The sequence below is a fragment of the Equus przewalskii genome, chromosome 5, assembly GCF_037783145.1.
Source record: "Equus przewalskii isolate Varuska chromosome 5, EquPr2, whole genome shotgun sequence".
In the NCBI taxonomy this organism is placed as follows: domain Eukaryota; kingdom Metazoa; phylum Chordata; class Mammalia; order Perissodactyla; family Equidae; genus Equus; species Equus przewalskii.
The window spans coordinates 15,304,728-15,331,077 of NC_091835.1; the positions used below are offsets into that span (position 1 = coordinate 15,304,728).

The following is a 26,350-nucleotide window of genomic DNA, read 5'->3' on the forward strand; positions in this document are numbered from 1 at the left end:
CTGCATTTATACTCCCTTGTCTGGCCCCACAAACAGTTCTTACTCTCTGGGACAAAGCAGGGGGGGAACATTTGGGATGGATGGGGGCAGAGGGATGGGGCACAGGATGCCTTTTTTTCAAAAAGTAGGACAAAGACAGTTTCAAAAGGGGAGGTGAGAACATGGACCAATGGCCCATTTTCAGACAGAGCAATTGTAAGAAAAAATACAAAAAGCAGTTGAGAATCTGGAAATTGATTCCTTTAATTAATTTTCCAAGCTGCTTGCATAACTCTTAAGGATCCTTTTGTCTCCCAAGGGTACACGTACTTCAGTTTGAAGATGTCTGCTTTTGATGAGCTGCCAAACACAAAAAGCTGCCAGTTCACTGATTTACCTGGAGCGAGCCAGGTATGACAGAGCCTATGACTATGTGGAAGACTATGTGCTTCTCCCACGCCTCTGTCTGGCCCAAAAACAAGCCACAAAGGAGTCGCAGAGACGGTAGGACTGTTCTCCTACCCAAGATGCAGCTACCAGGTCACAACTAAGCAGAGCCCCTATCTCGCTATCAGCTGGACACCAGGAACATGGGTGTGCACAGTGCTCTACAGTTCACAAACACTGTCACATGTGAAATCTACAACAATCCACAAGGATTTTCTTTGTTGCGACTGCTTACGTTAAGAGCAGAAAAACTTTTGTCTCAACCAAGCTTCTGACTGCGCCAAACAAAAATACCCCATCACGCAGAACAGCATCCCTCTAACCTACCTTCTCACAAATAAATGGCTGTCATCACATGGGACTGGCCAAGGCAATGTGTTTCCGTGGAAGTTATCACTACTACTACAAAAAAAGCTTAAACGACCCAAAGTACTGTGCCACTAAAACATATGCAAACAACAGCTTAAGCAAAAGTTCTGTGCCTTTCAAAAGACATGCTTTATTTTGCCAAATGTTATCCTCAAGAAGATTACGATCTCTTCTCTGTAGACTGCTAAGATTATGTTCTCTATAGAGTGCTGCCTCAGAGCCCACTCAGGCTCCACCTTTAACCCAGCTAAGTGGGGATGTGGCCAGGTTTGCACCACCTGATCCTGTCTCCCTAGCCACTCAGAAAGGTTGGGAATAACCACTTGACCCAACCCAGAGCTTGGCTTAATGACATAGAACTCTGACTCCGAGCTGGAGGATGGTACAAAAAGATAATCTGGCTGAGTCCTCTTGGAGAGCTGAAATGAGGAAACTGAGGGAAGAAAGACAGATGAGGGAGGAAGGAAGCATCAGGAGATGCCCCGAGACACAGTCAGGCATCAGAAGGCTGGGGCAAGTCAAGGCGAAGTGCAAGCCCGAATTTAGAGGAAACAGATAAGCTGAGTAATGATAAAAAGCTGTTTTCAAGGGAGGAAAATGCAAAAAGAGACAGATGGTCCCATGGGAGGATGAAAGACTTATTCCTGAGAGCCGCCCCATTTCTGATGCTGTTTTATAGTCAATTTCCTTTACTTGAGCAAATTGACCTGTGCAGCTGAGTCTGATAGAAAGTACTGTCCTCACTGGCAGCTGGTCCCAAGACCCAACAACCCAATAGGAGCTCACTTGGAGCCCCACTGCAGAGGGAAGCTCAGCATAAGCACCCTGGGCCTTTGACATCCTCTTAACTCACCAACCTAAGTAAGGTCACAGGCTCTTTCTCAGCATGTATTTATTTCAGTAATTTCTAGCAAGTATATTCAGTATCTCCAGCTCCCTGAGATTATTTTTTTCTTCACTCCTTTACGAAAATTTCTGGACTTCAGTTCCTCTGGGATTCCTTATGAGTCTCGGCCCAATGTTTTCCAAATGCTAGGCCTGGGAACAAGATCTGAGATCTTCCGAGTCATTATCTCTACCATGGGGAATTTGTTTTCTCTGCAACCTAATCTTGAAAAGAAATACATCCTGCTGAGGTTCTCATCGATTGGGGGTTGGGGGGTGGGCAATGGCCAAGATTGGAGGACCCGATAAACAGGAGAGAGTATCAGAATCTTCCAGTCACAAAAAGGTACCAGAAGTATAATGCCCTTTCTTTCCCCAAACAACATTAAGTCTTTGAATTCTTTTGAACAATAATATTTTTAATTCTTTCAGTGAAATAATTTCCTATTAATTCAATGACTACATGTTCTTTCCTTTTGACCTTCTGACACTGAGCTATCTGAAGACTCTTTCCAAGGCGAAGTTTTTTCGATTGTCTGAACACCTATTTGTATATACCTTTCTCTCTTCGAAATAGAACTCCTGAAGACTCAGCTTTTATAAAGAAATAAGAAATGGGCTGAAAAGTTAGAAAAATGCTCCCAGAAAAAGAATGGCATGCCTTGTCCACCTCAGTAGCTGACATTTCCATTCGAGGCTTACGCTTTCCCTGTTAAGAGACCACCTGACCTTTCCCCGACATAAAAGCTGGTTACTTGGTTTTGCTCTTTCTAAAATCCCCTGTCTTAGGGTTGACTCTACCTGCAGACTTTCAAAGACTTCAGGTTAGTTTCAGCTTTTTAGCAAGAACAGTCAATCTCATCAAACATTACAAGGTTTTTAAAGCGGGTCATGGATCTGTGTGGTCCATGGACCACTGGAATGTGGCTGGAGCTTCATGTGCTCTGAAAAGCAACAGGGAAAAATTTGAGAACTACTCAAGTAAATTCTTGAGAATGACTGAGCTCCAACTAGACCAGAATGTTGCTGGATTATGGCCAAACCCGCCCCCACCTCTCTTTCTCTCCAGGTTCAACTAAATTGTTTGAGAGTGCTGCAGAGTCCTCAGTTGACCTTGGAGTTGAGTTTGCAAGTCCAAGGCCAACTGGACCATATCTCAGCTAACCCGCCATTCTGCCAATATATGCTTTCATTATTATTTTCCCCTTTGTGGTCCCCTCCCAATATCAACAGAAAATTTGCAACAATCATAATAATGTCACCAGTTGGGAAACACATGGAGGTGATATATGTCCTAAAAATACACAAGTGATTTTCAAAACCAGATGAGCCCTTTACCTCCCAGTTAAGAATGACATTCTTGACTCAGAATGTTGTATGTCTCTTGCCAAAAACACTAATCCCCCAGGTTTCTCTTGGTCTGTGATTTTCCCCTCTGGGCAGGGCTGGAGTGACTCTTATCTGAATTCTCTGGACCTTTCAGACCTCCAGGAATTGCCTTTAGGGTGAGCTCCAGCAGTAACACCCCATGATCCCACTAGGAAGGGCCCACCCCTGACCACACTGTGAGGCTGGCATTTGCCTTTGATGACTTTTTCCCTCCTCCATAGAGACAGGCTGTCCTCCATTCCTGGTGCATTGTGCTTTCATGGTTAGGGATGAAGGCAGGGCTCTAGAGTTAGAAAGACTTGTGTTCAGATCTTTGCCCACTTAGCAGTGTAACCCTGAGCAAATTCATATCCCCTCTGAGCTCTTTGACTTCTCAGTATGCAAAATTAATACCTGAGAGAATTACATGAGTCTAAATTAGTGCCTAGCACAGTGCCTGACATGCGGCTCAATAAATGTTTATTTCCTTCCTTCCTAATTTGTTGTAGAGGCAAAAAGAGTTTCCGATATTTTAGAGAAGGGCTAGAAAAATGGGAACTGGGGCAAGACTGGACAGATCTCAGGAAGGGGGCAAGACTTGATCCGGAAAGGAAGGAAGATCTGGGGAAATGAAAAATGAAAAGGAGGGATAAGCTATGGCAGTCCCTCCTAAAGAACCTTTTAAACATGAGGAGAGAGAAATTATTGAAAGGGATGACTCTTCCATTACTGTAGAAGGAGAAGGTATGTAGGTGGACAATTCTAGTGAGAATCAGAGTTAACACAGCCGACTCTGAGAGGACGCTAAGAAAAGGTGGGCATTTGGTTTTATCAACCAGAAAGCTGGTCCTTCTCCCGTCACCACTGCTGCTGCTGCTGCTGCTGCTGATGCTTATTCCCCTCCCGTTCCTCCTTTTTCTCCTCTTCCTCCTTCTTTTCCTTCCTCCTCCTCCTCTTCGTCTCCTCCTCCTCCCCCTCCCCCTCCCCCTCCTTCTTCCCCACCATAAGAAATTATAATGAGCAGCATTTTCAGAAGGCCACTGATATGCTAAGCACTGTAGTAAGGGTTTACGACAGATCTGCAATCTTCACAATAACCCTATGAGGTAAGCAATATGATTACGTCCTTTTACAAATAAGTCACACAGCTAGAAAGTAACATTTCTAGGATTCAAACTCCAAAGCTTTCCTTATTAAGCACTACACTACGCAACTTCAAAATTCATGAAAATTCATGGGTGAGTTTCAGGGAATTCATCTCTGGGAAGAACAACTTAAGCCTTCAATATAGTAGTAACAGGAAGCGTCAATTATAAACGCAACAGTGTGCTATGATACAAAGACATCATGTTTCCTGTGAATCTCGGAAAACTAGAGTTCTTACATGAAGGTCTTCTTTAATTTCAAATCTAGAAACTCCTATAGGACAGTTGGAGATCTTAAAGGCACCATCTCTAACAAGGATATGGAAAAGTCAAATGTTAAAGCATTTAAGGCTGCTATGTTGGCAAAAAGAAGAAAGAGATTTCACAAAAGTGTCCAAATGAACTTTAAGGTTAAACAGAAATACTGAGGGTCGGGGTGGGAGGTGCAATTGGTTCCAAGATAAGAGGAAAGCTCTGTCTTGGTCAGGAAGGAAAATTGTATTCATGTGCATCTTGGGTCTTTTCTAACGAGAGCTTACCACCTCCTTTTCCTTACGGCTGCATTCCATTCTTCTGCCCAGACTCTATCTGCCTTGCTTCCAGCAGAAGTTGGTTCCTAGAGAATCAGAATCTTCCTAGCAGGTCTCTCCCTACAGGATAAGACCTGGCACTAGACTCCTCTAGGAATGGTTCTGCCACTCTGGAACCTAATAAAAGATTCAACGGCACCCCTCAAACCTGGGCTTTAGAGCTATGCCATCCCATGGTCTGCTACAGACCATAAAAATTCATTCAGTGTTTCATTGGTGACTTTACACATCAGTAATTAACTGAGCAAAGCCAAGAGAATGTGCTGTGTATTGGATGAGGATGTCATGTGGGCAGAGCCCAAGACAATTGACAGTTGGAAGTTTCACAAAACCATAAAGAATTCCATTATTAAAGTAAGATTGCTCCCCCATTCTAAAATTTGAATATAAGTCTGTTTTTAAACTTCTGAAATTAAAGATAGGAGGAGGTCTGTATTCAATTTTTACAAAAAAATATCAAGCATATGGGAACAAAATCAAATAATACATAGAATCTTGACTATATATGAAAATGACACAAGATTTATAAATTCAAATCCAATAAAAATGTAATAATATTTAAAATTTGAAGTGGTTTTCTGTTACCTAGCATGGCATTAACTAAAAAAAAATTTTCTGGAATCATCTCCATATAGCTTTGATACAACATAAATAAACATCTATGATTATTATTCATTAAAGAAACATCTATCAGTCTCCCATTTTGTATCAAATCTCATGCTAGGAATGTGGATACAAGAATGAATTTGATTTACCTGAAGTAATTCAATTTTAAGTAAATTGAAAAATGTTAAAGATGGCTATTGTAATCACTAAAATAACCCCAAAAAATAACGCAGAGAGATATAGCTAGAAGCCAATAAAAATTCAAGTGGAATACTAAAAAAAATTTTTGATTAACACAAAAGAATGCCAGAAAGAAGAAAAGGAACAAAAAACAGATGAGACAAATAAAAAGTAAGTGGAGAAATGGCAGCCCCAAATATAACCATATCGACTACTTTAAATGAAAATGTACTAAAAACTCCTATTAAAAGTCAAAGACTAAATGGATAAAGAAGATGTGTTATACATACACAATGGAATACTACTCAGCCATAAAAAGATGAAATCTTGCCAATTGCAACAACATGGATGAACCTTGAGAATATCATGCTAAGCGAAGTAAGTCAGAGGAAGAAAGTCAAATACTGTATGATCTCACTCATCAGTAGAAGACAAAAACAACAACAACAACAATAGATACATAGATTAGATTGGTGGTTACCAGAGGGGAAGGTGGGAGGGAGGAGGGCAAAAGAGATGACAGGGCACATGTGTGTGGTGATGGATAGTAATTAGCCTTTCACTAGTGAATATGATATTGTCACACAGAAATCTAAACATAATGATGTACACCTGAAATTTATGTAAAGTTATAAACCAATGTTACCTCAATATAAACGTAAATAAATAGAAAGGCAAAGACAGTCATACTGAATTTTAAAAAGAAAAAAGAGTGCTGACCCCACAGCCTAGTGGTTAAGTTCAGTGCACTCTGTTTCAGCGGCCTGGGTTCAGTTCCCAGGCATGGACCTACATCATTCGTCAGGGGCCATGCTGTGGTAGCATCCCACATACAAAACAGAGGAAGATTGGCACAGATGTTAGCTCAGTAAGGATCTTCCTCAAGCAAAAAGAGGAAAATTGGCAACAGATGTTATCTCAGGGCAAATCTTCCTCAGCAAAAAAAAAAAAAAAGGAAAAGAGAAAAAGCCAAGTATATGCTGTCTACAAGATACATACTTTAGACAAAAAGACACAAATAGATTGAAATTGAAAGGCTGGAAAAAGATATACCACACAAACAGTAAGCTGAAGAAAGGCAGACTGGCTACAGTAATAGCACATAAAATAGACTTCAAGATAGGAAGCGACAATAATGATCAAAAAGTTAATACACGAGAAAGGCATAAATATTATAAATATATGGATATAATAGCAGAACTTCAAAACGCATGGAGCAAAAACTGAAAATCTAAAGGGAGAAATAAATTCTCAAACATAGTTGGAGACCACCTCTTCTCCTGGTAATTAATAGAACAAGGTAGAAAATACCAGTCAAGACACAAAGATCTGAATAACTCTATCAACCCCTTTACTCTAACTTATATATACAAAACATTATACCCAACAACTGCAGAATATATATTCTTTTCAAGTGGATATGGAATCTTCACCAAGATAGACCATACGCTGGACCATAAAACAAGTCTCAATAAGTTTAAAAAGACTGAAATCTTGCAGAGAACTAAATTAGAACTCAACAATAAACCATCTAGGAAAGTTCCAAATATTTGGAAATTAAACAACACACTTCAAATAACCCATGGTCAAAGAAGAAAATATGTTGAACTGAATGATAATGAAAACAGCGCATCAAAATTTATGGATACAACTTATCCAGTGCAGAGACAGAAATTATATCTAAGAATGTCTATATTAGAAAAGAAGAAAAGTCTAAAATCAGTTACCTAAGCCCCTAACTTAGGAAACTAGGAAAAGACAAGCAAATAAACCCGAAGTAAAAGGTAGAAAATAATAAAGTGAAGAGAGGAAATCAATAAAGGAGAAAACACTCAAGCAATTGAGAAAAATCAATGAAACCCAAAGTTGGTTCTTAGGGTTTTTTTGAAAAGGTAAAAAAAAATTGATAAACTTGACAAATTACCAATGTCAGAAATGACAAAGGGACAACCACTACAGATCTACAGATATTAAAAGGATAATTAGAGAATCTTCTGAACAATTATATGTCAATAAATTTGACAATGAAGAAGAAATTAACGCATTTCATGAAAGATACCAATTATCAAAACTGACACAAGAAGCAACAGAAAATCTGAATAGCCCTATTAACTAAATTAATTAAATTGACAATTAGTTAAATTAGTAATTTAAAACTTTTCCCACAGAAAACTCCAGGGCCAATTGGCTTCACTGATGGATTCTAGCACACATTTAAGAAGAAATAATACTAATTCTTCACACACTCTTTCAGAAAATAGAAGAGAGTGTGCTGGTTAACTTATTTTATGATGCTGGTATTATCAGATACAAGGACATTACAATAAAACTACACACCAATATCCCTTATGAAAGTAGACACAATTCTCCTTAACACATATTAGCAAATTCAATCCACATATACGTAAATTCAAAAGACCTAGGAGAGCGTAAGGTATTTTTTAAAAGAGTAGCAAAGTTGGAGTTTCACTTATTGAAACTGTTTTCAAGGCATGCTATAAGCTATAGTAATAAGGACAATGCAGTATTGATGAAAGAAGATATCTGTAGTTCAGTGGAACAAAAAGACCCAAACACAGATGATCCATGGATTTTCCATGAAGGTGTCAAGGCAATTTAACAGAGAAAACAGACTTTTCAACAAACGGTGCTGGAACAACAGGATATCCATACGGAAAAGAACATTAAAAATAGATCCTTACCAATTTAAACATGTGGACAAAGAGAACAGATTAGTGGCTACCAGGGGAAAGGAGGGGGTGGGGGGTGGGCACAAAGGGTGAAGGGGTGCACCTACAACACGACTGACAGACAATAATGTGCAAGTGAATTTTCACAAGATTGTAAACTATCAAAACTCAATAAAAATTAACTTAAAAAAATAGATCCTTGGGCTGGCCCCGTGGCCGAGTGGTTAAGTTCGCGCTCTCCGCTGCAGGCGGCCCAGTGTTTCGTCGGTTCGAATCCTGGGTGCGGACATGGCACTGCTCGTCAGACCACGCTGAGGCAGCGTCCCACATGCCACAACTAGAGGAACCCACAACGAAAAATACACAACTATGTACCGGGGGGCTTTGGGGAGAAAAAGGAAAAAATAAAATCTTTAAAAAAAAAAAAAAAAAAGATCCTTACCTCATACCATACCTCCAAATTAACTCAAAATGATCACTGACCCAAATGTAAAAATACTATAGAAGAAGAAACCATAGGAGGAATCTTCACCACTTTAGCATAGCTGAAGATTTCTCAGATAATAAGAAAAGCACAAATCATAAAAGAAACAGTTGATAAATTGGGCTTCATCAAGATAAAAACATGCTTTTCAGAAGACGTCCATAAGGAAACGAAAAGACAAGGTACAGAATGGGAGAAAATGTTCATAATAAATATATCTGGCAAGGAGCCTGTACCCAGAATACACAAATAACTATTGTAAGTCAACAGTAGGAAGAGAAAAGCTGTAGATCATGAAGGTGGGGGCAACAGCAAGTACAAAGGCATGAGGTAAGGAAATGTGTACAGTGAACTTGAGAAGTATGGGGTGACACAAGAGATCTTTTAGAAGTTGATTTTGGACCACCCTTTTCTATTCTAAGAAGCGTGAGATTAGCTGCAAATTAGACAAAGAAGAGTCTCTGGAAGTTTGAAAATAACCAAGTGACACAATGTATGTGATGGGCATTACTATCATTCACCAAATATTTCCAGCTCTCTTTCCAGGCAAGTGGTAGATTTCATTTCCCCACCACTTACAAAATGAAGCATGGTCACGTGACCGCTTTGGCCAATGAAATGTGAGTGATGTGCCCCATGCAGGTGGAAGCAGTTTTTGATCTGGCACATTGTCTTCCCCTTCTAAGGTGATCAGAGAAGAACAAGTTGAATGGGAATTTCCAGGAGGTTCCTGTACGGCTATGATAAGCCGAGCCCCGTCCCCTTTCCCACCCCCCAAACCTGTGAGGGATATGTAGCACAGATGGAGAAAAAACATCTTGTTACTGTGAGTCTCTGACATTTGGGGATTGTTTGTAACTTCCCTAGAGGTAATCTATCCTTTCTGATGCAACGTGCAATTTTAAGTGAAACTCTGACAATAACATAGAAGAGGGATTTCAGAGGAAAGAACGAGCAGGAGACGAGCTAGAAGGCTACCGTGACCTACAGATGATAAGCAGGCAGTGAGGCAGGGGCCATGAGCTTAGAAAAGCTGTGAAAGAATCCAAGGGGCAATGGCAAGAACTGACATGAGTTGATAACGACTCGAGATTCTAAAAGAACCTATGAGTCTAACTGTTTTAGAGGTGTTGACAAGAGAAGGTTCTTGAAAGAAAAAAGATGACTAAGTGGGGAGATGAAGTCAAAAGATCAAAGAAGGAGCTACAGGCATCACAGCAAAAGCACTGGCATCCTGGGGAGCAGCAGCTTGGGCATCCTGGAGAGCTGGTTAGAGATGCAGAATCCCAGGCACCCCAAGACCCACTGAATGAGAGCCCGCATTCACCAAGATCTCCAGGTGATTCACCCCACATTAAACTTTGAGACGCGGCTCGTCTAAAAGCCAGACGTAAGCATCCATTCCACACCTCCCCACCATACTCATACACCTTCCTGAGGCTATAGAAAGATCATGAACTTTGGAAGAAAACAGATCTGGGTGTGAATCCTCAGGGAGTTTGATGTCATCCAACTTCATTCATTCATTCATTCAGCAAATAGTAAACAACTCCATTCACTCAACAACGGTAAAGAACACCAAAATACCCCTGCCTTAATAGGGCTTACGTTCAAATGTAGAGAGGCAAACAGTACAGTACTGTTCAGAAAACAGATATAATATTGTGATTATGGAAAAGGGGCAAAAATAATAATATACGGCTCGTCAAAGGCAATGACCACTTCCTTTTGTTCAAAACTCTTATCGGGCATCAAAGTCAAAAAAAGGGATCTCTGTGTCCTTTGTATGTACAAAAGGGAACATCCCAACTTTCCTTTTGCTTTACCACAAAGAACAGACTGTAAAAAATCAACTCTCTTGACCCTAAGACTATTTTTTAAAAATCAAGAATTCTGGTTAATTGACACCACCTAGTGAGAGCCCCCAACACTGTACCAAAGGAGGGTATGTGTATGCGATGGGGCGGCGAGGAACGGGTGGTTGCATTTGGCTTTTAGGTAAGCTACTTCTCAGTTTAATGTGTGGATGAATCACCTGCAGACCTTGGTGAATGTGGGCTCTCATTCAGTGCGTCTGGGATGGTGCCTGAGACTCTGCATCTCTAACCAGCCCTCCGGGATGCCAAAGCTGCTGCTTCCAGGATGCCAAGTAGCAAGGCTCTAGATGCCTTAGCATCCCTTGACCTCAAGGGAGCTAGTGGGGTGTGCCTGCCCCTGGTGCCTTTACTACTGACCTAAGAAGAATACCATTCTCATCAGGTTCGCCTTATTTTCTTTGATGCAGCTGGAGAACCTGATTCCAATATGTGATTGTTCGTGAAGACCCTGGACAAAGGGCTTCCAATGGATTACTGCAGTAGATACCTACAACTCCTTGAGGTGGGTACCATGATTACACTCATTTTACAAAAGAGAAGACCCCAGCCCAGAAAGGTTGGCTCACACTAGCAATGTGGAAAGGATTCAAAATCCAGAGTCTATTCCAGAAATCAAGCTCTTACCCACTGCTTCCTCCTTACTGTATTTACATCACAAGTTTCTTTCCTGCTGTGTCGCGGCAGCAGAAGTGACTTGCAGTCGACTGCCGCCTCCCATTCCAAAATTGATAAAGCCAAGTCTAGTCTTCTGTCAAAATGACTTGGTTTCAAGAAAAGGCAATTAGAATCTAAACTGAGAAATCGTCCAGAATTCAGCAAAAAGAAGGAGCACTTAACACTAGCATTGAGAGTTTTTCTTTCCAGGAAGCAACATCAGTCCATGCAAGATTATCACAGGCCTCTCGGAATTCTTGGACACTGATATTTTATCAACAGAGCACCTGATGTCCTATCTAACAAGGATGGCAGGAAAAGGTTCCATAAGAACCCTCTCTGTCAATGAGGAGAAGCTACTACATACCACACTGCAGCATCCGTGGCCTGGGCACACCTAAGTCTTCATAAAGAGTTTAATATACATATGTCCTTTTCATTATTCTACTAAGAAGAGACTGTAATTCAATGCAGCTAACTGAAACATGCATGTAAAACCATGGCTCTCAAACTTGGTTGCACATGGGCATCTCCAGGGAGCTTTAAAACACACTGATACCTGAGTCCTACCGCTGGAACGCCTGGCGTCATTGGCTTGGAATGAACTGGGTATCAGGACTTTTAGAGGCTCCTTAGAAAATTCTAATGTACAGCCACAGTTGACAATCCTTAGCATAAAAAAGACAGAAGACTATAATATTCACTCTACAGCCAAAAAAAATGGCGGGGGGTGGGGGCAGCTGTCTTCATTCAATTGCTGTCAAGGTTTTGCCTACCTACCTAGCCACATAGGTCTAATACACTAACAGACCCCATTCTAATTGCAAGCAAGTGATTCTCCACAATCAGTGACCAAACCACATATTCCACACTTGGTGTCTGATGACCAACTACTGCAGATGTCAGCAACACCGTCCCAAAGCAGGGCTTCCTAACCTGGAGATGGAATCCAGGTGGTCTGTGAACTTGCATGGGAAACAAAACTATATCTCTATTTTCACTACCCTTTCCTGGAAGTTCAGTCTTTCCTTCACTTATGAATATAGGCAATAAACCACAGCAGTATTGTCAGTTCTTGAAAGTTTGCACCTACTGGCATTTCCACGTCACATTTCAGTTTCGCAGTCATCACCACTTTGAGATTATAGTTTAATAGATCTGCTGTTCCATCTAGGTATTTAATGCAATAATAGTGATGCATCCCTGTTACTATATTATGACTTTAATACTTTGATAGCTGTATTCTAATAAAACTCATTCTGCTTTAATTGCACTTTACGTATTTAATACCATTATTCTGAGAGGGGTCTAAATGCTTCCCGAGAGCCAGTGCGGTCAGGAGTACCAAAAAGGGCACGCGCCCTGCCCTGAAGACGATGCCCCAAGCAGCCAGATACTGCACATTCGCATCCAAGGCCACCTCCACGAAAGGCCCTCTTAGGAGGGAGCCGGCGTGGACAATGCTGGCTCTTGCTTTCCCCTGCATTTCCGCAGATAAGACTTAGCCTGAAAAGCCAGTTCAACGCAGCAGAGAATAGGATGGGTTTTCTCTTTTCCCTCAGCTGCCTCTTGCTCTTGGCATTTCAGGGTGCCCCGACTGCCAGGCCGGTAACTCGAGCCTCCAAATTAATCAAAACACACAGCGCCCAGTTCAAGCCCAGGCAGACAAGCCCGGGAGCCAGACAAACTCTCCTCTGATGACCCCCAGGCCCCATCCTCTCAGCCCCGCCCGCCACCCTGCATGCCTCACCTCGGATGCCACGCTTCCTCCGCTGCCTTCCCCGGTCCCAGGCAGGTACCGGGCCCTGGGGCACTAATTGCCCAGACTGGCTGGGGGGTGCCTTACCCAGGGGTCGCCCGCAGCGCCGGGAGCCGTTTCCTCGCCCGCCTGCGCGGCGCGCACCTCCCGGCCCAGCAGCGCCCAGATCCACGCGCGCCCTGGTGGCCTTCACAACGCGCTCTCACTGCCAAGTGCAGCGGCTGGAGGAGGGTTGGAGAAGGGGAAGCCACGAGATGGCACCGCCGCAAGAGCCGGCAGCGAGCGGGGCCGCCCGAGTGCGGACGCCCGGCGCGCCTCCCGCTTAATCTGGGCACGGCCTCTGGCCACTCCCTCCACCCCGCTCGGTCGCCTCCCCTTCGCACACCCCCAAAATTCCCCACCTCCGTCCCGCAGCCCCTGCCCCGCCTAGGCCTCAGGACCTTGGAAGCATCACCTTCTTAACCCCTTACCCAGGATCCGCGCCCACCTGCCCCGCAGGCGTGCAGCCCTTTCTCCTGGGCACGATGCCCAGGTCAGAGGGACATAGCCTGGTGAGTCGGAAGGGAGGGGGAACGAGGGCGGGACCTGAGCCACTTCTTCCCTCCCTTGGAGCCACAGTCAAAAGCCTCTGTGGGGAGGGCCAGACAGCGGGCTGAGCCCTACAAAACCCGCCCCGGACCGGCTGGCGAGGCGAGCTTCCCAGCCGGGCTCCCCAACCCGCGTCGCGCAGGGGACGCGGTGGCCGGAGAGCCTGCGAGTCCCTGGACCCGCCGGGGCTCTGAGCGGGCGCCCACCATGCGCCCCCGGACGGCGCCAAGACCGCCTGCGCTGCTGCTGCCGCTCGTGCTGGCGCTCCTGGCGGCGGCGCCCGCAGCGGGCAAGGTGAGTGCGGGCCGGCGCGACGCGGGCCCAGCGCGCTGCGCCCCCAACCCCCGCTTCGCGGGGACACGCAGGCCCCACCCGCGGGGCGCCGTCCTTGAGCCCCTGTCTGGAGGCTGCGGGCCCCACGCGGGTCCCCGGGCGAGCAGCTGGGGACGCGAGCAAGTGGGGATGCCCGGGGAACAGGTGGAATGCGCGGGGCTGGAGGAAGAAGCAAGGAGGAAGCTTGTCCTGTTCTCTAAGAATCAACGGTGGGCGAGGGGGGCTTCCAGAGGTCAAGAGAGAGAGAGAGAAAAATAATAGATTTGGCCGGGGATGAAGACGTGAGAACACCGGATATAGAGACACGCGATGTCCCCTTGGTGAATCAGAGCAGGCAGCACGGCCTGGCAGAAAGCACAGAAGGCTGGGGAAGGAAACCTGTGCCAGAGTTCCAGCCCTGCCACTTCCTAGATGTCACCTCACACTGACCTCTGACCTCTCTGGGGCCAGGTTTCCTCCTTGTCTAAACTTGTCCTCAGCGTTGTTGGGAAAAGCAAATGCAAAGTTAATAGCACCTTAGAAATGAACTCAGGATAAATTAATCAGTCACTTTGATTTCTACTCGGAATTTGAGAGACCCTGGATTCATTTAAGTTCACCCCATATTTCTTATTCTCTGCAATTAAAAATAAATTGGGTGTTGTCAAAACTCTTATGACTCCTAGAGTTGGCTGACTTGATTTTAACTTGCAAAAGTGAAATTGAACTTTTCAGAGGCTTTCTGTGATTTTTACACTTAAAAAATTTACTTGTGATGATAGCAGTGTAAGTTGCATTTCCGAGAATGAGTAGATGTTTTACAATTTCATGATTGAGATGATGGTTGGAAATCAATACTCACGTAAATGTGTTACATGGAAAGATTTTGAGAACCTACAGCCACCTGTAATCTAAGTATTTTTCTTTTAAATTAAGACATTCTGGATGAAGCTAAAACCCCTTCCATCACTGCCATAGCTTCCCCCTCCCCTGTCTAAACAAAAGTATCCATTCTCACCATTTCAAGTTTCTTTCCAGACATTTTCTGTGCATTTATGTACACATAGATGGATCCACAAACAGTATGTGTTTTTGTTTGTGTTTTTTAATATAATCGATACCATATACCTATGCTGTATATATCCTTTTGCAGCCTACAGATCTGTCCATGTCAATATTTAAGATAGATTTGCCTATCTTTCTTTTTGCCTTATTGCATGGTTCTCCACAATATGAATATGCCAAAGTTAATCAAACCACTCCCCTATCAATGTACATTTAGCTTATTTAGTGTTTTACGTTCTAAAGGATTTTGCAATCCATGGAATCTCTTCAAGCAGCTGGTTCTAACAAAGATGCACTTTGCATAGACCGGGAATGCCCACCCCAGGTAGCTTAGTACTTCTGGGCATGATGGGTGAAGCCAGTGTAGATTGTCTACCAGCTTTAATCCAGGAACAACTAGATCAACAAGCAAAAAACCTAAAGGAAGTGTATGTTGTGGGAAGGCCTGGGAAGGAGTTCCAGAGCGGGGCTTGCACATCCTTCTAGACTCCAAAGAAGAGGAGACATTAGGGAGGGATGGAGAGGGAGGGGAGGAATTACACGTGTCAAGATCATCCTGAAAAGTGATGCTCTGTGATAGCGCAACTTCTAATTATACCAATTTTCAATTATATTGTCATATTCTCTTGTAATTGTTACATGTAAAATATTTTGTCTTGAGTTTGGCCAGATCTTTTTTTTTTTTTGAGGAAGATTAGCCCTGAGCTGACTGTTGCCAATCTTCCTCTTTTCTTCTGAGCAAGACTGGCCCTGAGCTAACATGCATACCCATCTTCCTCTACTTTATATGTGGGACACCTACCACAGCATGGCTTGCCAAGCGGTGCCATGTCCGCACCAGGGATCCGAACCCACGAACTCCAGACCGCTGAAGCGGAACCTGAACACTTAACCGCTGCACCACCGGGCCAGCCCAAGTTTGGCCAAATCTTGATGACTTCTTGCTGATATTATAATTAATCCATTTGTATTATTTTTATCATCACTTGAAGCAAGTCTTTGTTAAAATTTATAAGAATTATCATTTCCATTGCATCTGCTGAATGACACAGAAAATGTCATTAGAAACCGTGAAACCATCTTCTAGAGAAAAGGAATCACAACAAGTTAACTGAGAGCTGTGACACAGTGCCAGCATGGCTCCCTCCACAGGGTAACAGGTTGGGCGAGGCACTGGACCTCTCTGAGCCTCAGTTTTCTCATGTGTAAAATGAGGGAGTTGAAATCCCTGGTGGGGCCAGTAGGTGAGGTCATGAGAGAGGTATTGGGGTAAGAGGCAGTCTTTAGGGCCAACAAATTTTTGGCATTCTAGAATTCAGGCTCAAGAATACTAGAATCTCTGCTTTTTCAGGAGAGAATCTGGAAGCCTAGTTTAGAAATCTCAAATTCTAGACATTAGCAAATGAGTCAAAACTTTACAAAACAGTTTTTTTTTTAAAGGGCTAAACGAATATATAGCCAAGCAACATATAACTGAGGGCTCAATTTAGCCTTTGGGCCATCATATTTATCACCTTTGTGCTGCACCAGTTAAAGATACATTTTGCTGCAAATTTCTTCAATTTTACTTTAGCATTTCTCACAACAGGGAGATAGTAGTGGTGTTGACCCTGCTTTCTGAGTTCAGACAGGATGGAACTGTCCACCCACACAGTTTGCTCTGAAGCCGGTGAGTGGACTCCCTCCGCTGCTTTGCTGCAGGCGTTTACTTCCAGGCCCCGTTGTTTAGCGCAACCCCAGATTTTCCAGCTCTTCCAAGCCCAGCTGGTCAACTTGAAACTGGGAGGCACTTTGCTGTTGCCTCAGGCAAGAGGTCTGGGAGGGGAGCTAGGGAGAAGTTCTTCTCTGGTATCTGGAGACCGTGAGGTTCAAGGTTTGAAATACTATCACGGTTTGTCTTTCCTCTTTTTGCCTTAAAATTCCAGACAGGGCAGAAATAGGACTGGTAAACATCAGCAGTTGAATAACAGCTGCATTTAGGGAGGATGGTTTCTCAACTGATTGTGTTTTTAAATTTTAAAAATTAAGTTGAATTGGGAAACATTTCAAACAAACAAAAAGGAATGTCGCAGACACCAATTTACCTATCCCTGAGATTGAGCAAGTATTAATAAGCTTTGACCTGTTTGCTCTCACATCTCTCTCTTTAAAACTATATATAAATATAGAAAGTCATAAACACATTTTTTGCCCCCTCTTTGTGTGTGTGTTAGTCAACATAAAACTAAATACTGTATTATTGTTTTGTGATCCTTCAAATGTAGTAAATGGTTTCACGTTATACATACCTATTGAAGCTTGTTTTGTATCTATGGTTTTTATCTATGTTGATACATACAAATTTTGTCTATGTTGATACGTACAAATTTGCTTTATTTATATACATTCAGATGTGATGGCTGACGCATACTATCCAGTTAGAGAAATAAAGTATAGTTTATTTTTCCATCCCCCTAAACACAGTAAGTTTGTTTCCACATTTTCATCTTACAAAGTGGGAAGTACATCTTTGTATATGTACCATTTGGATAACCAGGTTTTTAATTCCTAGGTGGAATTCAAAGAGGGCTCATAGACAAAGCGTATTTTAAATTTTATTGGGAATTGTTAAATTGATTTCCAAAATGCTTGTACCAGCAATGTGCCAGGGTATCTATTTCCTCAGATCCTCAGCAAAACTTGGTGTGCTTAGCGGTTAATGAGTGTGAAATAGGATCTTGTTTTGACTAGGAAGTTTGTGAATCTTCTCATATTTTAATTGGCAGTTTATTTCCCTCAGAGTGAATTGAATGGACGACTCTTTGCCTGTTTATCTGTTGTGGCCTTTGCCTTTTTTGTTGCTAATTAATTAGGGGTTATTTGTATATTTCAATACCAAACCTTTGCCATTTAAATATGCAGAAAATATTTTCCTCCAGTCTTTGGTTTATCGTTTCATTTAGTTATTGGTCCCTTCGTGTAGAACGTTTTTTTCATTATGATCTCAAACTTGTCCATCTTTGCCTTGATATTGTATGTTTTACATCTTGTTAAAGAAATCCTTTCCTTCCCTGGGATTATAAAAATCTTCTTCTACATTAAAAAAAAAATTGTTTACAGTTTAACTATTTTAGGCTTAAGAACGTTAATCCTGGAATTGTTTTCTAGTTATGCGATATGATTTCATCTTTTTCCATATAGATAACAAAATATCCCAAAATTATTTACTGAATGATTGAATCCATTCTTTCCGTCACTGCTTTGCAGTGTTAATTCTGCAAATATGTGCACCCAGCACTCACTCATATATGGTTCTGTTTATTTAGGGCTTTAACTTCTCACAACATTCTAGAGTTTTCTCTTTGTTTAATTCTAAATATTTGATTTTTTTTAGTGCTATTGTAAATGGTCTATTTTTTTAAATTTAATAATCTATTAAAGATATAGCAAAACGTAGTTGAATTTTGTATTTTGGCTTTGATCAAGCAACTTGGAAGAGTTCAAATGCATTTAAGGATAGAAAATTTCACCCAAAATACTGCTTTAGCTGCATCACACACCTTTTAATGAGCCATATTTTAATATCAAGTTCAAAATCTGTTCTAATTGATTTCCTTGTCTCATGGGTTACTTAGATGTTTATTTCTTAATTTCCAAACATAGGGAGATTCTCTACATATCTTTTTGTTGTTGAATCGTGGTAGAGATGATATTCTGACTTCAAAGATTTCTGACAAAGTCAAGACTTTTTATCATGTTTTTAAAATTGTAATGCATATGTACATGTATTTTTTATATATCCTACTCAGTGGATATTTAATCTGAATTCCATACCTTTTATCAAATCTTGAAAATTCTCACCCATTATTTTTTTCTATTCTCCTTGTCCACTCTCTCTACTTCTGGCATTCCTAGGATGTATGCTGGATCTTCTCATCTTTTCCTCCAATTCTCCTCACTTCTTGTATCAGATACCTTTCATATACCACTCAGATCCTCTTGGCCTCACCTTGCTCCTGGGCAGTGGGCACTTACTTTCCCCAGCGGCCAGCTTGGCCATAGACTTTATATAAGCACAGCCTGATGGTTCCTCTAGACTCCATCCCCTGGCTACCCCTTGCATCCTAGAAGTGTAGGCCATTAACACCTGTAGGGCAAATCTTTGACCAGTGGGAGATGGGAGCCATTGGGTAAATTCTTCTCTTCTCCCCACAGAAGACCCGTCCTGAAGTGCACAGGTTCTCACAGACTCTCCATAAGGCCAGTCACCAGATGTAATTGAGACCAAGTTGTAGCAAATTGAACTTCTCCCTCACGTGCTGCTTCCCTTCATGCTGCATTCTGTAAAACATCCTCACATCTATCTTCCAGGTTTTAATTTTTTCTTCTGCCATTTATAATTTTAAGTAGATTTTAAATCTGCTGTAGTTTTTAATAACAATGAAGAACTCTAGCATCATTCAACACAGGTTATACTCTCAGATGTATTAATTACTAGGTTTTAAATTTTTGTCTTAGTTTCCTCTTTTTTTTTTTTAAAGATTGGCACCTGGGCTACCAACTGTTGCCAATCTTTTTTTTTTTTTTCTGCTTTATCTCCTCAACCCTCCCGTACATAGCTGTATATCTTAGTTGCAGGTCCTTCTAGTTGTGGGATGTGGGATGCCCGGCCTGACGAGCAGTGCCATGTCTGTGCCCAGGATCCGAACCCAGGGCCGCCGCAGCGGAGCGCGCAAACTTAACCACTTGGCCACGGAGCCAGCCCCTCAGTTTCCTCTTTTAAGAAGAAGAAAGAATGGAAAGAATGGAAGTAACAGACCCACTTCAGGATTTTATGAGGATCAGATTACCTAACACACATAACACATAATTTACCATGCCTGTCACATCGTAATCAGTCAATAACATTAACTATGATTATTGTAATTCATTAAATCTTAGTTTTCAGTGACTGTTCCTACTTCTAGAAGTTCTACTTGAAGTCCAAGTCTGTCTGGGATTTTTTTTGTCTTTTCTTATAGTCTCCTCCTCCTCCTTTTTTTTTTACTTTTAATCATTTTACACCTACTTATTTTATATTATTTTTCTGATTTTTTTCTATTTTTTCAAAGTCTGGGAGTCTGTCTTGTTTCTTTTGTCTGTTGGCTCTCATCCTTGCTGAGACAAGGTGAGAATCTGGGGAAACAGGCCTCTTCTGTCATCACAGCCTGCCCCGCCCATTTCCCCTCATTGCTCGCAGATTGGAGCTGTCCTGCTTTGGGAGAAAAAAAGAGCAAAGTAGTTGTGTGGCTTCCATGGGATTTTTTTCCCCTTAAGATGGATGTATGGAGTAATGGTTTGCGGGGAGGGGCGGCACCAGACATGCTTCCTTTGGTGTTCTCAGAGTCGCCGTCCCCCAGTTCCCTCCCACGGCTCGCTTCCTCCAAACACACTAGACTTTTATGTGATGGGATGGAGGTCAAGGTGGATAACAACAAAACCACCAGCTTCCTCTTTCTGACCAGACTGAGGCCTTTCGTCCTTGAGCATTTCTCTGAGGTTACAGTGGCTGGTTTGTTTTCAGGCATGATCCCTTGGGAAAACTATGAATTAATTTGTCCTTGTAATTCCCTTATAATTTTTGCCATGTTACCCAAAGCACAATAATGACTGCCTAGTGTTAACTATGAGTAAAGTGAACTTTGTTAATTATTGCAGTTGCTTAAAACCCTCAAGCCTGACAGTGTAAGATTCTGACGGCAGGGCTGTCTGGTTTGCAAATGCCCTGTGGTTCTTCATCCGTGTGGATTTGACCATACTCATGCCGTGGCTTTCAGCCAAAAAGCATCCATCCGCCACAGAGTACATTTTCCAAGATCCGTAAAAACACACAGCACTCAGAGCATTTTTGTTCTACAAAGTTTATATCTGGCCTCAGCCTAAACTTTTTCATCATAACAGACTTTCACTCTAGGTCATTTATTTCACCTCTGTTTTCAGTTTAAGGAAATAAGGAAACCAAGATTATATCAACTTCTTAATGGAATAGACATTTCCTGTATCAGCCCTACCACCATGGCCTTGAACAGTTACCGAACCTCTCTGAGTTGTCTTCATCTCTACAAATCTGATAAGAAAGCATCTTACTCCAACTTCTAGGTTTATCTCACGAGATATAATTGTTTGCTCTTGTCTTCTCGAAGCAGCCATGTCAGTCATTTCATTCTTTGAGTTCCTCATGTAACTGCCAATGATGACCTTGGGTTTCAGGTACATTTTCTAGCCAAGACTGAATTAAATTATATCAGCTCTATAATTTTCCACTTTACGTGCTTTCATAAGTTTAGATAAATAAACATCTATGTCCATGTCATCCAATAGAAATATAATGTGAGCCATAATTATGAGCCACACATGTAATTTAAAATTTTCCAGTAGCCACATTAAAAAGAAACAGGTGAAATTAACTTTAAAACATTTTATTTATCCCAATACATCCATAATATTATCATTTCAACATGCAATCATTATTAAAAACATTAATAGATATTTTACGATCTTTTTTTCATATTAAGTTCTCAAAATCTGGTGTCTACGTCTGTGTCTACAGACCAGCCACATTTCAAGTGTCTATAGCCACATGTGGCCACCATCCTGGACAGCAAAGAGCTATATAAATTGCATCCAGGTACAAGAGGGGGATACAGTCCATGAGCTCATATCTCTGAATGGAACACGTTTTGTATGATTATTTGCCACAAGAAATAAACGTGTCAAAATGACAAACTTTAACCAAAGACAATAAATCAGCATGGGTTGTGCCTAAATATTTGTGCAACTTTTCTCCAGAAAATTAAGATAGTTAGCCTTGGCTACAGTGCTTAAAGCTACACAAATTACCGTTTGTACGTATTTAATTATATTGCCCCATTATCAAAATGTGAGCACGTTACGTACGTGAAGATTTGAAGAAACGTCACAAAAACAGCAAACACTGAGGAACTCATTTAGAGTGGAGAAAAGGAGAAATATGTAGAAAACCAACGTGCCATACTTTGCCTTTCATCTTAAGCCAGAAACTAAATTATCACTAGAATTCAGCCAGGTAACAACAGGTTTAGTGTTATCTTGAACAAATGACTTCGAAAAGGATCTCGATTTTTCTTATCTGAAAATGCTGGCACTATATCTACTGCACATAAAGTACTCAACACAATGCCCAGTACAAAGCAAGTACTCAGCTTTTATATTCTAGCTAGAATTATTTTATTATTATTATTAAAAGCAGGAAGGGGATAATAGGACAGAGACGTGAGCATGTGGCTAGGTGCTGGGCATTCACTGATAAACAAAACAGCCTGAACGGCTGGCCATAGTGGAGTTGGGAGTCTAGGGCACAGGGAAGAAAGACAACACCCAGGAAACAAACGTGTAACTATGGATTGTGGTGCCTGTTAGGAGAGAATAAGATGTGCAGATGGGGAAGGAGAGGTTTTACCCTGGCTGGAGGTGGTTGGGGAACACATTTCTGAGGAGCTGGCTCATGGGCTAAGGCCTGATGTGGAGACAGCCTTGGGAAGCACTGAGGAAGGTGGCCCTGGCCAGGCCTCTCCACGGTGGAGAGAGGAGAGACACTTCCAATTCTATGGTTCTGGGGTTGTCAAAGAATGAAACCAAGCCCAACAGAAGTTCATAAAAAAATGAAAAAGAGAAAGCTGAGTTTATTTACTCACCATGAAGGAAACGCATATGCTGAATATTTTGCTAGAGGTGGGGCGAGGGTGGGAAGCAGGGAGTCAGGGTGCTCCAGAGCGTGTGGGCTGGTGATATTGTGTTAATTAAGGATGGGAAATTGCTCACTGGATAAGGTGGAATAGGTTCACAGGACTGTATGTGGCCGATCATCATGTAATTTTAATGTTTGCACTTAACAAATTAATGTTTTAACAAATAAGAGACATGCAGTGTGTTTACGCCATTCACAAGACAATTGTTGCATTAGCAATGGATGAGTAATGAATTCACACTGTGACTTGGAAATGGGCCCACATATAAAGTGATGTGATGAAAACGTTCTTCTTTCGTTCCTGTTGACATGTCTCTGTCATCCTCTCCTCAACCTCACTGGGACGGGTCTGAATTTGCCAATGTGGCTGTGAGGCCCTGGGCTGGAAGGTGAAGCTGGGCCAAACAGCCCTTGTCCCAGCTGACATAGGCCCAGGCCAGAGACGGCTCTAAGCCAGGGAAAGATGAAACCCAGTTAAGGATGTGGAAGGAAGTGAAGAGCTCTTCACGCAGAGGACCAGCAGTGCCAGCCTCCCCCGGGCTGGTTAGAAAGGCAGAATGTCATGATGGGCCCCAGCCCAGACCTCTCCAACCGGAATCTGCATTTTAACCAGCTCCACAAGGCATTCCTGGGCACATTATTGGCTAAGAACTGCGCCAGCCTTGTTAAGGACTCTGGAGGGTCCTTCAAATGCAGTGGAATGGCGCTGGAGTTTTCAGAAGAACAGTGATGTAATCCCGATTTTAAAGATCTGTATGGCTGACACATGGAGAAGGTTAACTGCTCTCTCCTTGGGAACCCAGCCTACGCAAGAGAGAAGTGACAAAGCAGGGAACAAGTCTTGTTGGCGCTTTCTCTTTGGTTCCTGGTGCCTTGGAAGTCAGAAAGAAAGGGAGGAGAACCAGTCTAGCTCAACACAGCAATTGCTCAATCTGTCTCTGTTAAGTGACTCAGTGCAATTAATTTGATAACCATTTATGTACAGACAGAGGTCTGATGCTCTGTACACACAATGTCAGGCTATCAAAAAATGTTTCCATATATCATGATGGGTATTATATATGTGTGTATGTGTGTGTACAGATAAATACACATACGTATGTTTAAAGAGTCTTTGATATTCTCAGCATTTTGGTATTAATTATTGCAGTGAGATAATAGTAAAAACAAAGTAATTCTCAGAGCTATTTAAAAAGTAACTGTATAAAAATCTTTGATTTTTCTGACAGTAGTTTTGGGGTAAGTTAGGAATTTTTCATTTTTAATCTTTAAGATGGATGTTTGTTAATTAGATTGTCATTCCAAATTGGTTTCTTAGAGAAGTGATCCTAATGTTTAAAAATGAGTTCAAGTCTATTTACAAACCTTGGGAGATTTGTCATTATGTAGACAAAACAGTCAGGTCACTGGGTTTTTTTCCCACCAGGATATTTTGTTGTTACATGAACTTCTCAGGGAAAATGTTCTACAAGTGGAAAGTTGAGAAATCTGTCATATTTTCCCTTTGAATCAAATGACAAAGAAAGTCTGGAAAGACCCAAGGCAACAAGACTAATATTCATTTTCTTTGTTTAATCAGATGATAGGATAGTTTTATGCTGTTTATTTATGTATGGTATTGGGAAAGCTGAAGAGTTCACATGCCGGCTTTAAAAAAAAGTTTTTTGTGTTGTACAAAATTTGGAAAATGTTTAAAAGTACAAATAGAAATATAAAAATAGAAACTATCCATATCATATTACCCATAGATGACTACTCTTAACATTTTGGTCTATTTCCTTCTGAACTTTTTTTCTCATCTAACGAGCGACTGGTGAAAATTTTCTGAGTCGTTAATTATTCCAAGTCTCATTTTTAAACATCTGCGGAGTATTTCACTGTAGGCTGTTACCATAATTTATTTAATTAATACCCTTCTATTGAATATTTTGGCTATTTCCAATTGTTTAAAAGTAATGCTACAGTGAAACTTCTCAAAGGTAAACATATACTAAAATTATATTTTAAATAATTTTGTATGTAGAAGCTTTCTTATCAAATGTCTGATTTTGTGCATTTCTGAGTAAGATGACAAGGTAATATCTTTCCTGATCTACAGATGAGGGTCTGGTCTGAGGTCATTCATCAAGTTAGTAGAGGAAGTGAGTTTAGAATTGGGAGTTCTGGTTATTAAGGCTCTTTGGTAAGTCTCTTTCCTTCCAGAAACTTCCCAGATAATTGAAAAGTAGTATCAGGTGCCACTTTATTCATCATTTAAATAACTAAGTGATATCTGAGATAAGATTGATTTTAAAAATGCTTTGGTTATCAAGAAAGAATGATTCCTGACATTATTACCTTTTTACAATCAAAACATCAATGGAATACTTTTATTTACTGAAATATTATTTGTTTCTGCAATCTAGAAAGAGTTTATCCTAATTCTGTGTTGCTTCCCCTACTGATCTCCTTGAAGACAGTTGTCATGTCTTATCCACCTTGTGGTTCCAGCTCTTGGCATCACACTTGGTATTACTGGTCCTCAGTGAATGTTTATAGAATTGGACCAGCATTTTATTAAACACTAAAACTAAGAAGTCAATAAAGAGTTAGTAGATTCTTGAATCCTTTGGCATAAGAATAAAAATAAACCATTATTTTCAGATGAAATAGTGAATGCTTCATGCATTAATTCAGCTAGATGCTGGGAACATGGTCCCTCCTACCCTCATGGAGTATGTCACCAAATGAGAGGTTTAGTTAAGTCTGCAGACAATAACAATAAAATTATGCATGCTATAACAGGGGGAATATGGGGAAGCAAAATTTGAGTGGCATTGAGAAGGAAGAATAAAGATCAATAAATATACAGAACAGTGAACACGCAGGCTTTGCATTAAGCAAATATGTCAGGGCAATGGAGCCAGAAAGGAGTAAGATTTCAGTGGCTTAAAAACATAATTTATCAAGTAAAGTACTTGAAAATGTTGGAATAAGCGCAGAAAACAGCATGTAGGGTTGCTGGTGGTGCCTTTACCGTCTTCCAGCCTCTGCCCCAGCTGGAGCCCTTCTCAGCATTTAGCAGCTGTGCTCCAAGGTTTACACACAGACTGATTCTCCTTATTTTGCCATGTTAGGCAAAAGCAGATTCTGCAATCTCTTCCAAAAAGCGATAAAAATTAAGAACAGTACTATATCTGAAATCTCGTCAGATAAAGTTCCTACCGGTTGGAAGCCAGACTACATGCCACACAGGTGCCAATGCTCTCTAATTGCTGCAGATATGGCTGGAGAAGCCCAGGAGGTGGATTTATCCAGCCCTGCCTGTTTCTGAGGCTGTGCCCATGGAATGAGTTAGAGTTTCTGCTCACTGTGACCTGCTCTGGCCTTTCAGAGACAGAACGTTGAGAACCCATGTGACCTAAATAAGCAGCATCCCCAGACCCCAGGAGGGTAGTCATGCAGGCAAGGACATCTGAGGCACCCTGCCATCCAACAGAGGCAGTGGCCGGCAGCAGTAAGAGCCCCTCATTCTGTGCCAGAAGAAAGACACTGTTGTGACAGCTTGGGGCAAGTCACTTGAATTTCAAGACTCTCCATTTCCTCAGTCACAGAATGTGGCAGATGAA

General features: G+C 41.7%; 2 protein-coding genes across 19 annotated transcripts in view; one reads left to right on the top strand and one right to left on the bottom strand.

Annotated features, from left to right (window-relative positions):
• COL4A4 (collagen type IV alpha 4 chain) overlaps positions 1 to 13,682 on the bottom strand; it is a 121,964-nt gene extending 108,282 nt beyond the window's left edge. For 5 of the 15 annotated variants that reach the window (XR_011539807.1, XM_070618417.1, XM_070618412.1 and 2 more), the window contains exon 1: positions 13,025 to 13,397. The gene's annotated coding sequence lies outside the window, so the exon portion shown is untranslated. Of the gene's footprint in view, positions 1 to 13,024; positions 13,398 to 13,503 lie in introns of those variants that run through there. The other 10 variants (XR_011539808.1, XM_070618413.1, XR_011539809.1 and 7 more) reach the window with 8 other exon arrangements.
• The window catches only part of COL4A3 (collagen type IV alpha 3 chain), a 129,805-nt gene continuing 116,729 nt past the window's right edge, over positions 13,275 to 26,350 (top strand). The window contains exon 1 of one of the 4 annotated variants that reach the window (XM_070618427.1): positions 13,275 to 13,584. In XM_070618427.1, coding sequence (XP_070474528.1) covers positions 13,558 to 13,584 — 27 coding nt within the window. In that variant the 5' untranslated portion in view covers positions 13,275 to 13,557. Of the gene's footprint in view, positions 13,585 to 13,663; positions 13,916 to 26,350 lie in introns of those variants that run through there. The other 3 variants (XM_070618426.1, XM_070618428.1, XR_011539810.1) reach the window with 3 other exon arrangements.